A 14,130-nucleotide genomic window follows, 5' to 3' on the forward strand; every position below is an offset into this window, starting at 1 on the left:
AGTTGGTTTGTGAAACACGTGTATTTCGACTTGTTATCTCCACACTGTGGCAGCTAACACTGACTCCACCCGCCGAGGTCACATCTGCCACGCTCCCAGTCCCCTCCTGTCGGCTGTTTAACCTTTCACTTCACTCCACTTGGTATATTTCACACCTTTGACCTCTCTTCCGACATCCCACTAACTCATAAAGCCCAAAAGTTCACTTCTACAAGCAGTTTCTGTAACATGATTATTTTATCAGTAATGTAGACGACTGCTATATAAGTGTTTAGAAAAAAGTCATCAGATAACTAGGTTAAAAACAAACTTACTGGAAAATTCATTGAAACTACAGACGCTAAATGGAAGGATTGTATATGTATACCTCTGCTTTCTTACTGGGACATGTCAAAACGTCTTCCACTAAAAAAGAACATTAGTCTAATGTTTAATGTTCATTTTATATCAAATAGAAGTAAGGCTCATTTGACGTCAGTTAGGTCATTCTGGTTTCTGCTTAAATTCGATTTCTTCCTAATTTAAACCAGGCAAAAGAAATGCATCGTCATATACAAATGACGTATTTCAGTGTTATCAGATTAGTAGTTTTTGTTGCTGTTTGACGTCATAACTGATGAATCTCGTTGTCTGTGTCCAAGCTGTGACCTCTCGACCCCGCTGAGCTTCTCTCCGCGTGATGGATGCAGAGGATGTTCTGCAGGATGAGGACCCGGACGTCTCGTGGACGCTCTTGTCCTGGCTGGCGTCCTGCGTCATGGTGTTCGGGGGGGCCCTGCCCTACGTGCCGCAGTACCAGGATATCCAGAGGAGCTCCAACACTGAGGGCTTCTCCACCCGAGTGTGCCTGGTGCTGCTCGTCGCCAACATCCTGCGCATATTCTTCTGGTGAGTGTGAGAGGGGAAGAACTTTCAGAATGATTTCTGTATATTTTCCTGCTTGCTTTTGTTCGTTAAGGTCTGTCCTTAAATCATGGTCAGAAGTTAATGGAACAGGCATAAATAAATTGATTATATTACCAGACGTACATGAGAGGCGTTGGACTAGTGGCAGAAACTTGGACTATAGGCAGAAAAGGTCTCTGGTTCGTCTCTGGTTCGACTCCACGGAGAAACAACAAAAAGACGAACCTGGATTGATCTGTCCAAAAATCCAAGAGGATTCTCCCTACCCTGTCTAGTGCCCCTGAGCAAGGCACCTTCCTCCCCCAACTGCTCCCCGGGCGCCGTACATGGCTGCTCACTGCTCTGTGTGTCCTGCACCAGATGGGTTAAAAGCAGAGGTTAAATTTCCCTCCTTGCATGAGTGTGCTTGTGCATGTGTTTGGGACAAATAAATGTATCTTAATCTTAATCTTAATGCTGCTCACTCTCCTAATTATCTTGCACAACAGAGCATCATGTAGTTTTACTTTTGCCTGGACTACTTTGCTGTATGTGTGTTCAAGTTCCCTCCTGTGACTGGTGTTTTGTTCATTTCTTTGCAGGATAGGAAAACAGTTTGAGATGACCCTGCTGCTCCAGAGCGTGGTGATGATCCTCGCCATGTTCGCCATGCTCCACCTCTGCTGCACGGTCCACAACACCAACCGAGTGAGCACCAGACAGCACAGATTCACAGGTAACACACTCTGTGACAAAAAAAAACATTTTGACTCGCAGCCGTCACAACAAACCGCAAAATATTAGCAGACACCACAACCGTATCATTTACAGGGTGTATGATCATTTCAAGGCAGCAAATGACATCTCCACCACTTCCCTGTGTCAGCAGTTTAAATACTGAGTGCTTCAACTCCTTCCGCTCGCCAAAAGATGGAGCTATTGGAAAAGCTTTCTTCTCAAGGCTGCTGTTTTCAAAATGCTTTTCCCTGCGTCAGCCACTGTTTTCCTTGTCCTGTCTTATTTAAATTTTCCTCATGCTCAACTGAAGGGGGCTGCTGTTGGCTCCCTGTGTCTTGACATTGAAACGTATTCTTCTGTTCACGAGTAAAAGTAATCACAGTATTATAGATGTTAAGATATGGGAGAAAGTGCAAGGCAAAGCAGAAATGTCCAGTGGATGTATTAGTTGGTGCAATATCGCTTGTGTGTGTGTGTGTGTGTGTGTGTGTGTGTGTGTGTGTGTGTGTGTGTGTGTGTGTGTGTGTTTGTGTTTGTGTGTGTGGGGAGAAAGTAGATGAGGCATCGTTCTTGGGTGAGAAGGAGGAGATGAAGAGAGCTAAGATTAAGCAGACCAATATTGGCTATGCAGGGTGTGCATAAGTGTGTGCATGTGTGTGTGTGTGTCTGCGTCTGTGTGTGTGTATCTGTGTTTGTGTGTGTGTATCTTAGGTCTGCAAGTGCAGGATGAAGCCCGTCCAACACTATGTTCAGGGTCACTCTTTATAGGCGTCTGTCTTTTACGTGTAATTGTATTTTTTTCACAGACCCTCGGGCTGATTGCTTTTGTAAATGCGCTGACAGGAATTCAATCTTAGTGTAGTTTTTTATTAGGTATCGCTGTGATCATGCAGAGCAGGAAGCGTTTATTAAAGCCATAAATTATCATAACTGTTTGTGTGGTGCGTGAGGACGGCAGTATTTGTTTACGACGACATAAAGGCGAGTGTGTTTGTCATCCTGTCAGCGACAAGTCGTTTAAAGTAAAGTTTGGTTTAGGAACAAAACATTAGTTCTGTGTAGACTTGTGAGTTATGATCGAGTTTATATCTCATCATCAGCCACTGTCTCATTAAAGCCTGCGTTCGAAATTGGTTAATAAAAGACGATCGGTGGAAGATTCTTATCGGTTTATTGTTATGCCCTCGTGCAAGCGACACCCAGTGGCTGGAGGAAGTATGTCTTCACGTAAGTCCGCCCATCCATCCCACTCGATATCTCAGGAACAAACACTTAGTTGGGCCCAAGAATGATCTGATTAGATGTTGGTGGTCAAAGGCTTAACGCCACTGTGACCGTTCCCCTTGTGAACGTCATATCTCAGCAAAGTCTCCAGGAATTCACTTCATATTTGATACCTTCCTAAAATTTTGACCAGTTGTCACATGGATTCAAAGATGAATTGATCAGATTTCAGTTTTCAAAGGTCAATGGTCATGATTACCTCATATGAGTCTGACAAAAAATGTACACAGACTGAAATTGCTGTGGTTGGGGGAGACGTACACCGCAGGCCTGTAACTGTAGTTTATCTGAATTCACATGTAATATTAGTTCACATGTTGCAAATACAGCGACCAATAAATCCCAGAGATTTTATATTCATCAAGTTTGAGCCCAGGATTAATTCTTCATACACTGGTTAGTCACTAATACTCAACGGCTCTCACGTCCAGGACCCTGACTCTGAAGGGCGATCTTGGGATCCTGTTTCACAGAGTGCAGGTTCGATGGGGGATGGGGGGGCCGGGACGAGAATAGCTCGACTGCACTTCGTCCCATCTCCTCCTTCCACCCCCCCACCATCCATCAGTCTTTCCAACAGATCAGGTTGATGTATATGTAAAGCAGCTTCCAAGCATCACATTTGTTAGCACCACTTCCAAATATGCGTTTGTTTTTCAGTTCCCTCCACGCCGCTGTCAATTCACAGCTTCCTTGGTTGCTCTTTGCTTTTCTTTTCCTTCAACAATCCTTATTATTTTCACACTTTCTCCCCCTCTTCCTCTGTCCTCTCACCTCTTCCTTCCTTCCTGTTGCTGTTCCACCTGCTCCCAGCGCTTTCCCTCCTCTTCCCCCTCCGGTAGGGTCGTCTGAGACCACCACAGAGTGTGTGTGTCCTACCGAGGTCACTATGACCCCCCCCCCCCCCCCCCCCCCCCTCCGCTCGCCTGCTAACACCTGTCCCCCACTCACTGACCTGAATTTCCACTTCCTGCAGACACATTCACAAACAGAGTGATAAGGTGATGGAGGCCCTTTGTCTGTGCAATCACTGGTAACACAACTGATTCCTGTTACCACAGCCTCCACCCGTCTGGTTTCCTCTTTCCCTGCTTGTGAAAGCTGTCTTACTTCATTTTGTGTTTCAGTGATGTGCAGTGGGTCTGATGACTCTGATGTTCAATGTGCCTCTGATGAACTTTTACCCACTGCTTTGATTCATGTGGAGTCCAACCTCATGTTTACAAGCTTTTTCCTTAAAATGCAACTCGATGATCGACTGATGTGACCCTCAATCCTTTAATGTGACTAAAATAATCTTAAAAGAATCACAATCAGGTTTCGTGTTTGTTTGTGTGAGTCTGCTGTCCTACTTGTTTCCCTTCCTGCGTTTTACATGAAGCTTTATGTGGAATTGTAGAGATGTTAGAGTTACTGTAATAGAAATGGGAATAATAATGATGACTGATAATTATAGCAATATAGTAATAATAATGACATGAATAATTATAAGACTAATAGCAGTAATTGTAGCAGCAGGTTTATCTTCCTTGTGTTGAATCAACTTTGAGCTTGAAGGTTATTGTTTGTTTATGTATTGAGATATTTTCTCTCGTACAGTTTTCATGTCGTCACTGCATGAATGTTGTTAATGTTAACATCTCATGACATGTGCGACTAAATATGCAAACCACTGACTGACTGTAACCACAGTTGTTCAGAAAGAGTCGGTCACTGTTTCTGTGTCTACTCAGATTTCATATGAGAAGAAAATCGTCGATAGAGTAATATTTAAGGTTATAATATTTGAGTTGAACAACCAATTTGTCATATTTAAATACTTTTCTGAGAAACCAACAAGAGCACAATGAAAATGCAGATTGTTTCGTATTTTCGTTTAAGTGAGAATCTTAATACTTTACTTGTCAAACCAGGTCACTTTCATTATTATTAATGACTGGCTGAATATGGATGTTATTTTGCTGTATATGTGCGTGTGTGTGCACATTGTTATGCTGTACATTAGCTTTTATTTATGCTGTACTTTAAATGTTGAACTTCACATAATCTAAGTCATAACCTCTAGAAGTAAAACTTTAATATATGTGTTGAAATATTGTAAAAATGTGTTTGTGCTAGAGTGAACAAAAGTTCAAGTTTGGTCACTGAAGTTGGAGCCTATGAGCCGATGTCGTGGTCTCTGCTGAGCTGAGTCAGAGCTGTGACTTTGCACTGACTTCCAGTTGTCGCCCCTGGGTTCCACATTAACAGTCCCGGCCTGATGATACAGGGATTGGGAGGCTGATAGGAGGGAGAAGGGAGAGGAGACGTTCAAAGACAAATGTGACCCGAGGCCACAGTGCAACCAAAGTTACTTTGAACAAGTGAAAATAGAAAATGCAGGAGCTGTGGAAATGTTGAGTAAAGGCACTTTGTTTATATCTAATTAAAGCGTTAATGTGCTTCAATGATAATTCAAAAATGATAAATTTAGGGGTTAATTCTTTGTAACTGGTGCAAGTAAGTCCATCTAAGATTTAATGAAAATTAGAACGACACCCCTCTCTTCTGTATCTCAGCTTTCAAGATATTATGATTGTACTCTGAACGCACAGTTTTACAGGTTTATCTTCTTCACTATAAACCAGCCAATGGCAGCTCTTGCCACACAAATCCCATTTTGTGAGTCACTGGGCACAGAGCCACTCTTCCTATTTAAGATGCTGTTTGTGGGAGTCAGCGAGTGCTCACCAGACCATAAACAGAGGAAGAGATGGGACTCTTGATAGCCGGCGCTGACCCTGCGGTCAACCTTAAAACCGTTACCGTTCAAGTGGTGAAAGCAATTTCAATTTGCTTTAGATAACCTCTTCAGGAGAGGTTGGACGGAGGAGATATTGGAAGCGTGATAGGAATTACTTAAAGAATATGGGCTCGCAGGGTCGTTGGCTAATTCACCGTCTACTCTGTAGTGGTGCAAAAATTGAACTCTCACTCTGCTTTCTTCCTCATTCTTCCAGGTGAGAAAACATCTGCCAGCAATTTATTTCCCTATAAAGCACAGCTCTGTTTTTATGCAGCCACGGCTCAGTTCAGCACTGAGCAGAGGAAACCGACTCTGACTCTTCAGGCTTCGGTCTTAACGCTGGAAAACCACTGAGGATTTGATCCAGAGTTTACCTCTAATTAAAGTAGTGATTTATCAATAGATGAATAAGCAGTGCCAAGGGCGCAGTGGAAACCTTGATTGTAAACAAGAGTGGAACATTTAACTTCTTTCAGTTTCACCTCTGCTATTTCAGAATGTGTCTGACTCAGTGGTCGTCATATTTTATTTTACATCAGGTCATTAAGACAAATCTCAATCACCTGAGAGGCTCAATAAACCCACATGTTGTAAAAAATGACTTTGTCCCCGTTTCAAAACTAAGAGAGACAAACTTATAGTTTATTTTTATTCTGTTTTTCTCCTTGTTGGTTTCTTTGTTTGATTGTGAGCCAGATGACTAAAAACACTACTGGACAGATTACTGGGAAACTTGGTTACTGGAAAGATGTTGTCTGGATCCAGGAATTATTAATTACTCTCTTAAACGTTGTAAGGTTAGAGTCAGACAAGCTTGTGATGACTGGGGGGGAGAGATCACTTTGATTCTCTGGTTCAGATCTGTTGTCAATAGAAACACATAGTTTCCTTGTGTCATCTTGATTCACTCTCCTTCCTCATCTCCTATACGAGGCTTCCACAAAACCAGTGTGGTTGAAACAGAAGTTCTGGATCTTGTGTGGTGGTCGGGTTTGAACAGTGTGCTGACTTTGTTTTGGAAGACTGTGACAACAGACACACACAGACACACACACACACACCCACACACACACACACACCTCTGCCAATTTAGAATTCAACCCTGCTCATTCAGGTGCTCTCCTGGACCAGGTGGCATCTGTCAGTAACAGCAGCTTCAGCACTCACTCTGGGATTCATTAGGCTTGTAGCAGATTCACAGAGTTTAGGCAAGAGACTCCAAAACCTCCCCAGTCCTCTGCTGCAGTAGAAACCAGCTCATCTTACTATTCATAAACAAGTCCCTGTATTTTGTCTCACATTCTTGTAACAATTCCCATAACTCTGGTGATTCATGGATGAGGTTAATCAGATGTGCAAGCGGGTGCGTAACTGTCTCAGATCCATGTTCTTTGGTTTTGCCAGGAGCTCTTCTTGGTTGAATAATGCAGTAGATCTGTGGTAAACATTGGGGAAATATCCTTCCTCCCATTTCCGCTACAGGCTGATGAGATCCATCTGTTTCTCTCATATTGTTGTTGTATTCTGATTCACAATTCCACCAGCTGAGATTGTCCTCATCAGAAAAGTTGTCTCCTGCATTTATAACAGCACCTCTCTTATTGAAACTAATTTGGCGGTTGACAACACTCCCTCACAATGTCTGCAAAGTAAACATTGTCTTCTGCGTCACTAGAAACTTGCTGAATGTGTCACTTCTGTGAATCATTCAGCAACCAGCAAATTGCACCATTTAAAAACAGACTTCCCATCATCTTCAACTGTTTTCTACAAAGAAAACCTCATTAGTCCATACTGGTGTAATTTCCTGCTGATTTTCCATGGTGCAAGCATTTCGCTTTTAACTGAAATATTCTCCCTCGCACTCATTCTCTTCCTCTTTATCTCCATCCTGTGTCTGTGAGGTGGTTGACTGTTGGTTCCTCTGGCTCCTTTTTGTTTTATCACAAAAATAATGGATTTTTTTGACACGTTACCCTCTCGATTAAGCATACACAGCAACTAGAAGGTCGCTTGGAGAGCACATGCTTCCTCCAAGGCTTTCGCCCTATCTCCCCGTCAAAGAAAGAAAATCCAGTGGTTTATCTTCTCCAAATTTAAAGGCTCCTCCTTGGGTGAGGCCCGTCCCCTCCACAAACTGACAAACAACCAAACAAACAAAAGAACAGCAATGACAGCACAACCTTCTCGACGGAGGTGATAAAGATCAAGTGCTGCCCCCAAGTGGCAGTAGGGTGACGGTCTCTACAGACTATGTTTGAATTGGAAATCATTGGGGGGTTCAGAGGCCACGCAAAGACCACCAGGGGTCAAACATCTCAGGTCAAATCAAGTGCATAAGTGGCTGCTTCACACACTTAGATGTTGTGAGTTTTATTAAAGGTGAAGGTGTGTTTATTTGCCCCTTTGCATCTTATAGGCAGAGACAGTGAGCCTTCACACTTCTGTATGCGTGTTGCATTTGCATTAATTTCTGACTCTGCAGATGACGACTCTACTTCTGACTCGTATCTGCGACACTCAGGCAGCACTGCAGCGCAAACACATGCACACGCACATTTTTTTGTGCAACTCAGCCAAATGCATTTACATATCGTACGCCACACAGGAAAATATTCTGTTTGCTCTTGCCGAGTGTGTTTAATTAAAACTCCCGATAACAGTAAAGTTTAATTAGAAAGTCAAATTAAGTCAGGCAGGTGAGAGCCGCTTTATTAATAGACGAGCGTATTGGATTACTTGAGGAGAATATTTAAAAAATGCAAATAAAAAACACGCCTCACAGAGGGAGTAATGTGTGGAGATGAATGTTTTGCTTTTAAATTATCACTGGAGAGCAGCGACGTGCAAACATCCTCCCGAACCACAGATAGGTTTTGTAATTACCTTCAGGATGGAGGAGGTTGTTTTCCCACGTCATTGTTTTGCTTTGTGTAAGAGACATTTGCAGTCGGAGTGTCGGGAGTGTTCACAGTAGAGGGTGGAGCAGTGACTGTTCCTCATGTGTGATGGCTGAAGGTGACCATGCAGCTCTCATGGTTCTGTCACAGGCGGCTGGAACACATGTCCCATTTCCTCCATGTGATGTCGTTTGTCAAATGAATAACCTGTCAAAAGGACTTGGACTCCGAAGGGATCATCAGCTCCTCCTCCTCACAGGGGAGAAGTGCAAGCCTGTAGTTTCTACTCAACTTTTACATACATTTTTGTACTAATGCCAACACTTTCTTTTTTGTTTGCGATTTAAACTGGAACTAGGATCACAGTTTTCTCTCAATATGTGAAAATATGTATATTGCATGTATATATTTATACGATCTATTGTATTTTTCTTCAAATATGCAGTTCAAATGCTTAGCAACAAAAAATAACATGCACTTTATTCAATGTAAAAAAAGGAGCAGCTGTATAGGTCGGATAGGTTCAATAATATATGTTATAAAAGTGTCCTTTAATTATGATGAGTTAAAAAGGTGGTTTATAGAAAATGAACTAACATGAGAAAACTCTTGTGTCCTTTGGTCCTTTTCTGTCTCTTGAATTAAATGGATGAAATCTACCTTTAGGGATCATCCACCTCAGATCTCTTGGTCAGTCAATGTCACAGCCTGAATATATTTCCTGGTTTCACAGGATGAATTAATGAGGAAAAACCCTTTTCTCAGGCATCGCATGCTAAGTGAGAATCAGATTTGTTCCTGATTGACCCACCCTGTCCAGAAAGGTCGCATCAAACAGGGCAGAAACTCTTGGCTTTCAAATTGGATATTTTTTTTAACACTGACTAAAATTTCTCAGCCGCCTCTCCGGGGGTCTGCCCTGATCCCCGCTGGTTATTTATGGACCTGGGTTAGTAATTCATGAATTTACCTCTTGACCCTGTCGAATTGTTTTGGTCATTCAGGACAAATGTGCCGCCTCATTACACCGGCACAAGAGAGAAGACCTAACTAACAGGCCCCATCTTTCACCATCCACTTCTGTCATCGAACCAGCAGGTGTGTGTGTGTGTGTGTGTGTGTGTGTGTGTGTGTGTGTGTGTGTTTATTTGTGAGTGTTTGTTTTAAGAGACAATCTGTTGTGTGTGTACTCTACATTTGAGTGTTTGGAAAGTCCTATGTTTCACATCTGTTGTGTGTGTTATAGTGTTATACCAGATTGTGTGTGTATGTGTGTGTGTGTGTGTCCATTAAGACGTCCACGGACAGTATCAGGCGGCCAGATGTCTGCTAACAGAACAGTCGATACCTTTGAGTGACGGTTCAGTCGATGGGAGACTCGGCCTCAGCCTGCTCAGTACGGCAGAGCTGACTGTTTTATGTGGCAGAATAAATAAGAACTGTCTTTCCTTGCTGAAACGGATATTAATCACTACATTTATGAACCATAATTCAATCGTATTCACGTATTCTGACAAAGACTGAAGCTGGAAGGTTCTTCCTGGTGCAAATGTAACATCTCAAGTTGTGGTGGTTGTGTTGCTGTTGCGTTTAAACACTTATCGCTGTAGATGTGTTAGGATTTGCATCCATATCGATCAAGGACGGAACAAATAACACAAACCAACCAGAGAAACAGAAAATCATAGGGAGTTCCACGTAGAGGACTCGATAGTGAGCTCTTTGGCAAAATGAGAATAAAAACCCCACTTTCAAACTCATTTTCTCTGCAGCAGTAAACACATGGCTGATGTTTCATATCCAAACAGCAGGTGCTCACTCCGTTTGCTGAGCTTCATTTCCCACTTGAATTAAATAGAAAATCGTCAACGTGCGCTGAAACATTTGGTTCTTTTCAATCAAGTCCTTTTCTGTTTGCCACTGAGTCACAGCTGAGGCTTTTTATTCATTGCTTTTTATTCCGACTTGACACAATATTGTTTTCACATCACACCGGTCTCTCCTCTCCTCTGTCTGGGGTTTCACTTTCATTAAGTGGGAGCGCGATGTACTCACATTTAACTCAGTTAGTGACCATCGCTTGTTAATTATTTTTCACGATGCAGTGCGGGATACAATGAGTCTAGTGTGTAGTGTACAACACACACACACACACGTATACACACTCAGCTTCTCATTCTTAACTGATACCGAGCATCAGTTTAATAGACAAACATTACTGGTTGTACTGATCATATTAGACGTCTCTAATTACTACTCATTCTTGACTTTATAAAAGGCCTGGGTTCAACCTCTCTGCTGTCAGTGCTGCTGTCAGTGTTGCTGTCAAAGTTAATGGTCGAGGGAAGAACCTGATCACTGATTCATGAACAGAATTCACTTTACACTTTTCAACCACGACAGGAGTATTTGAGTGAAGCATACAAAACAAAAACAAAACAACGTGTAAGATTAAGTAAAGGTGTCAGATACATTGTCTGTTTAATGTTCATTGAAGCGTGACGTTTTTTCAAAGCCTTGTTGCCTTTAAATAACAAAACCACATCTATATTACTGCACTAACATTGTTTGACCGGCTTTTCCTCACGTATGGAAAAGTAAAATCAATATGACTTTCATTTATTTTCGTGCTCCTGCAGGTTTTTTTCTCTGTACTCGATGGGCAATTCAGTTTATTTATTCCTGGCTGCTGATATGGATGTAAGCAAACTGCAGACTAATCAGCTGCATTGTGGCCTCGCTGCCACGATTATTAAAGCCACAAACCGAGGACCGCATTAAACACACATTTCTAAAGCGTTCCTCCTGTAATGAGTAGATTTTAATTATGTCATTGTGTCCTTGCAGGGCAGCCGCTAGCAGGTGAAAGAAAAATATCGTGCGCACATACACTCTTTTTAATCTTCTCTGTCCATCGTATGTTCATTATCTCTATCTACACCTCTTGTCTCCTTTTCTCACACATTTATAATATATAAAAGCTTTATCTCTTCCTCTCATTATCGTCATTTTTATCGAAAGCAACAAAGGTTTTTTTTAGTTTTAAAGTTTTGCCGTTTTTCTCCCATTAGCTTTTTTATACCTCAAAGACAAATACATAAAGTAGTTTATTAGCCGGCACTGCAGAGGAATAACTCTAAGCGTCCTGCAGCGGTGGACATGGGGGTGAGCGGAGCTGTCTGGTGACTCATTCGATTCTTGGAGAGTTAATGCACATTAGTCCTTGACTCTTCCATGTCAAGGAGGCGGCGTGATAAGCACCGATCCCCTGTGAGCTCTCAACTCATTATTGCCTCATGGAGCCGAGCTGAAAGGAGCGCGGCCTCCACCGCTCCTCCTCTCCCGTCTTCAGGCTGCGTCTCTCAGCGTGTTGTGCTCTGATCAGACCTGATCAGGGGGAAAGTGAGAGACTCAAACTTCAAAAAACCCTCCAGCCTGCTTATTAAGAGGGAACTCTGACTGTTCGCACACATGCAAATCATGAATACTCGTGGCCCCGAGGCAAAAAGCATCACCATAAATGTATCGCTGGTAAAAACACATGATTCTTAATTGTTTTCTTTTTCCTCATTACAGAAATAATTGGACAAATATGCCGCTGGTGTCAGTTAATCCTTCCAGCTCAGTTCACGAGTTCGAGATTTTGACAGACGATTGAAATTAATACGCACTTCCTCACGTAGCTCATAGTTTTCCAACTCTAAACTTTCCGGGATGATGCATTGTGTAGAGGAGCAGGAACTTGTGTGTAGACGGTAGTGGAGGATGCAGCACGGTGCTCAAAGCTCTGTGGTCCTCCATGAGACACCGGACATGCACTGACTTCCTCGGACTCGTCTCCAGCTTGTCACACTGGGCTTCCTGAGAACATGAGCGCCTGAAGGACTGACCTCAAACACTGACACACACACATACACACACACACACACACACACACACCTGTAAAACTCAGACAATGACAAATACACAAAACTGGCAGGACATTTTCCTCCATCCCCGTTAAAAACTACGGGACACCAGATCATTAGAGTTTGTCTCCTGTTTGTTTACAGCCTGTTGTCTTGTGAATTTTCTTCTGCTTGTCCTTTTACCGTTGCTGCAGATCAAATAGCTCCAGCAGCTCAGATCATTATCAGAATAACAACTACAGTAAAAAACAAAAGCTGCAACACAACCAAGACCTTGTTAACTCATTCCACTGCATTTCAGCGAGTATGAAGACTGTGGCCAACAAGCTCAAACAAGAGGGCCGCCATCTTGTGCCTTACGTCATTAGGAGTAGATGTGATCGAGCTGTCTTTTATGTTTCATCCTGGTTTTATAGCATCAAATAACGGATTGTAGATGTAGTTTGGTTCCCATCTACTAACATGGAGGAAGCCGCGTGTTCAAAGTCACTCATCAAGTGCCCAATCTGCTGTGGTGCCATCAAACAGAAGCTCAAGACCTACATCTCTTAAGGGAATAAAATAGAACGCTTGCTGACTTCAATGCTGCTTTCCCCTCTAACTTTATAATATTGTATTTTACAATTAAATGTAGATAGCCTGTTATATATTCGAATACCAATGTCGTCTGTATGAATATGAGAATGAAAGAACAAGGAAATGTTTGGACAATCTGAAGTGGTACATAGCTGTTAATATTGAGGTGATATAATATATAGTAATTGTTGATTTTCAATCATGAATACTGACGTCTGTAAATACACACTTAAATATATTTCCCATATTATAACACTCATTCTTGCCATAAGTGCCTGTTGAGTACTTAATGATTTACGTACTAATTTCTAGATTTTTATTTGTATCAAGATGATTTGGCTCCACTTTAGAGGAGGTGGCATGTCGTCCATCTTTATATCCAGTCTAAGGTTCAAATTCAAACTGACAATTATCTACAACTTTAAATGATTAGTTATCTGAGAGAAGAACAGATTATCTCGGCTGTTGAAGTAATTCCAACTGACTCCATTAATTTCAGGGATTATATTTCACCAGACAGCTAATGACGCTTCAACATGATGAACATGAACTAAATGAAAGTTGTCCGACCCCGCTGCCCTTCTCTTCAGCTGTCCAGGATAATGATCAGGAAATACAATCTCTGTCCATATTTATTAGAGATGGGACTAATCCAGTTTATTTACCCTTTAGATAAACTGCAAACCAGCAGACCATTGGGAATAGTCAAGGTTACCATAGCTGTTAGATTAATCTATTTACCGACTGCCTCGTAAAGACAGTATTGATGTAGAACACGTCCCATTTGCCTGGATGTAATTAGCACTTTGACAGCGGAGCATTGGGCGCCGCCGACGATAAGCGAATGTCACAGGGCAGAACATCGCAGGGAGATCGCAGGATGCAAAACATTTTTCAGTCTCTGCCTCTTAGAAGACCCCCCCCCCCTCTGTTGTTTTCACACTTCCTCCCTCTCTCTCTTTCTCTCTATTTATTTCCCCTTCTCTCCACCCAACCCTGTAAATCTCCCTCGATTTCTCTTCAGTCTAAACGTTGGAGGCAAACAAGCGGACGC

General features: G+C 42.3%; 1 protein-coding gene across 1 annotated transcript in view; it reads left to right on the forward strand.

Moving 5' to 3' along the window:
• Positions 1-679: 679 nt before the first annotated feature.
• si:dkey-246g23.2 (solute carrier family 66 member 2) overlaps positions 680-14,130 on the forward strand; it is a 42,868-nt gene continuing 29,417 nt past the window's right edge. Inside the window, exons 1-2 of the mRNA XM_061077054.1 lie at positions 680-888; positions 1,488-1,621. Of these exons, the coding sequence (XP_060933037.1) occupies positions 680-888; positions 1,488-1,621 (343 nt within the window). The remainder of the gene's footprint in view (positions 889-1,487; positions 1,622-14,130) is intronic.

This window comes from Limanda limanda, chromosome 8, assembly GCF_963576545.1.
Source record: "Limanda limanda chromosome 8, fLimLim1.1, whole genome shotgun sequence".
Lineage (NCBI taxonomy): Eukaryota > Metazoa > Chordata > Actinopteri > Pleuronectiformes > Pleuronectidae > Limanda > Limanda limanda.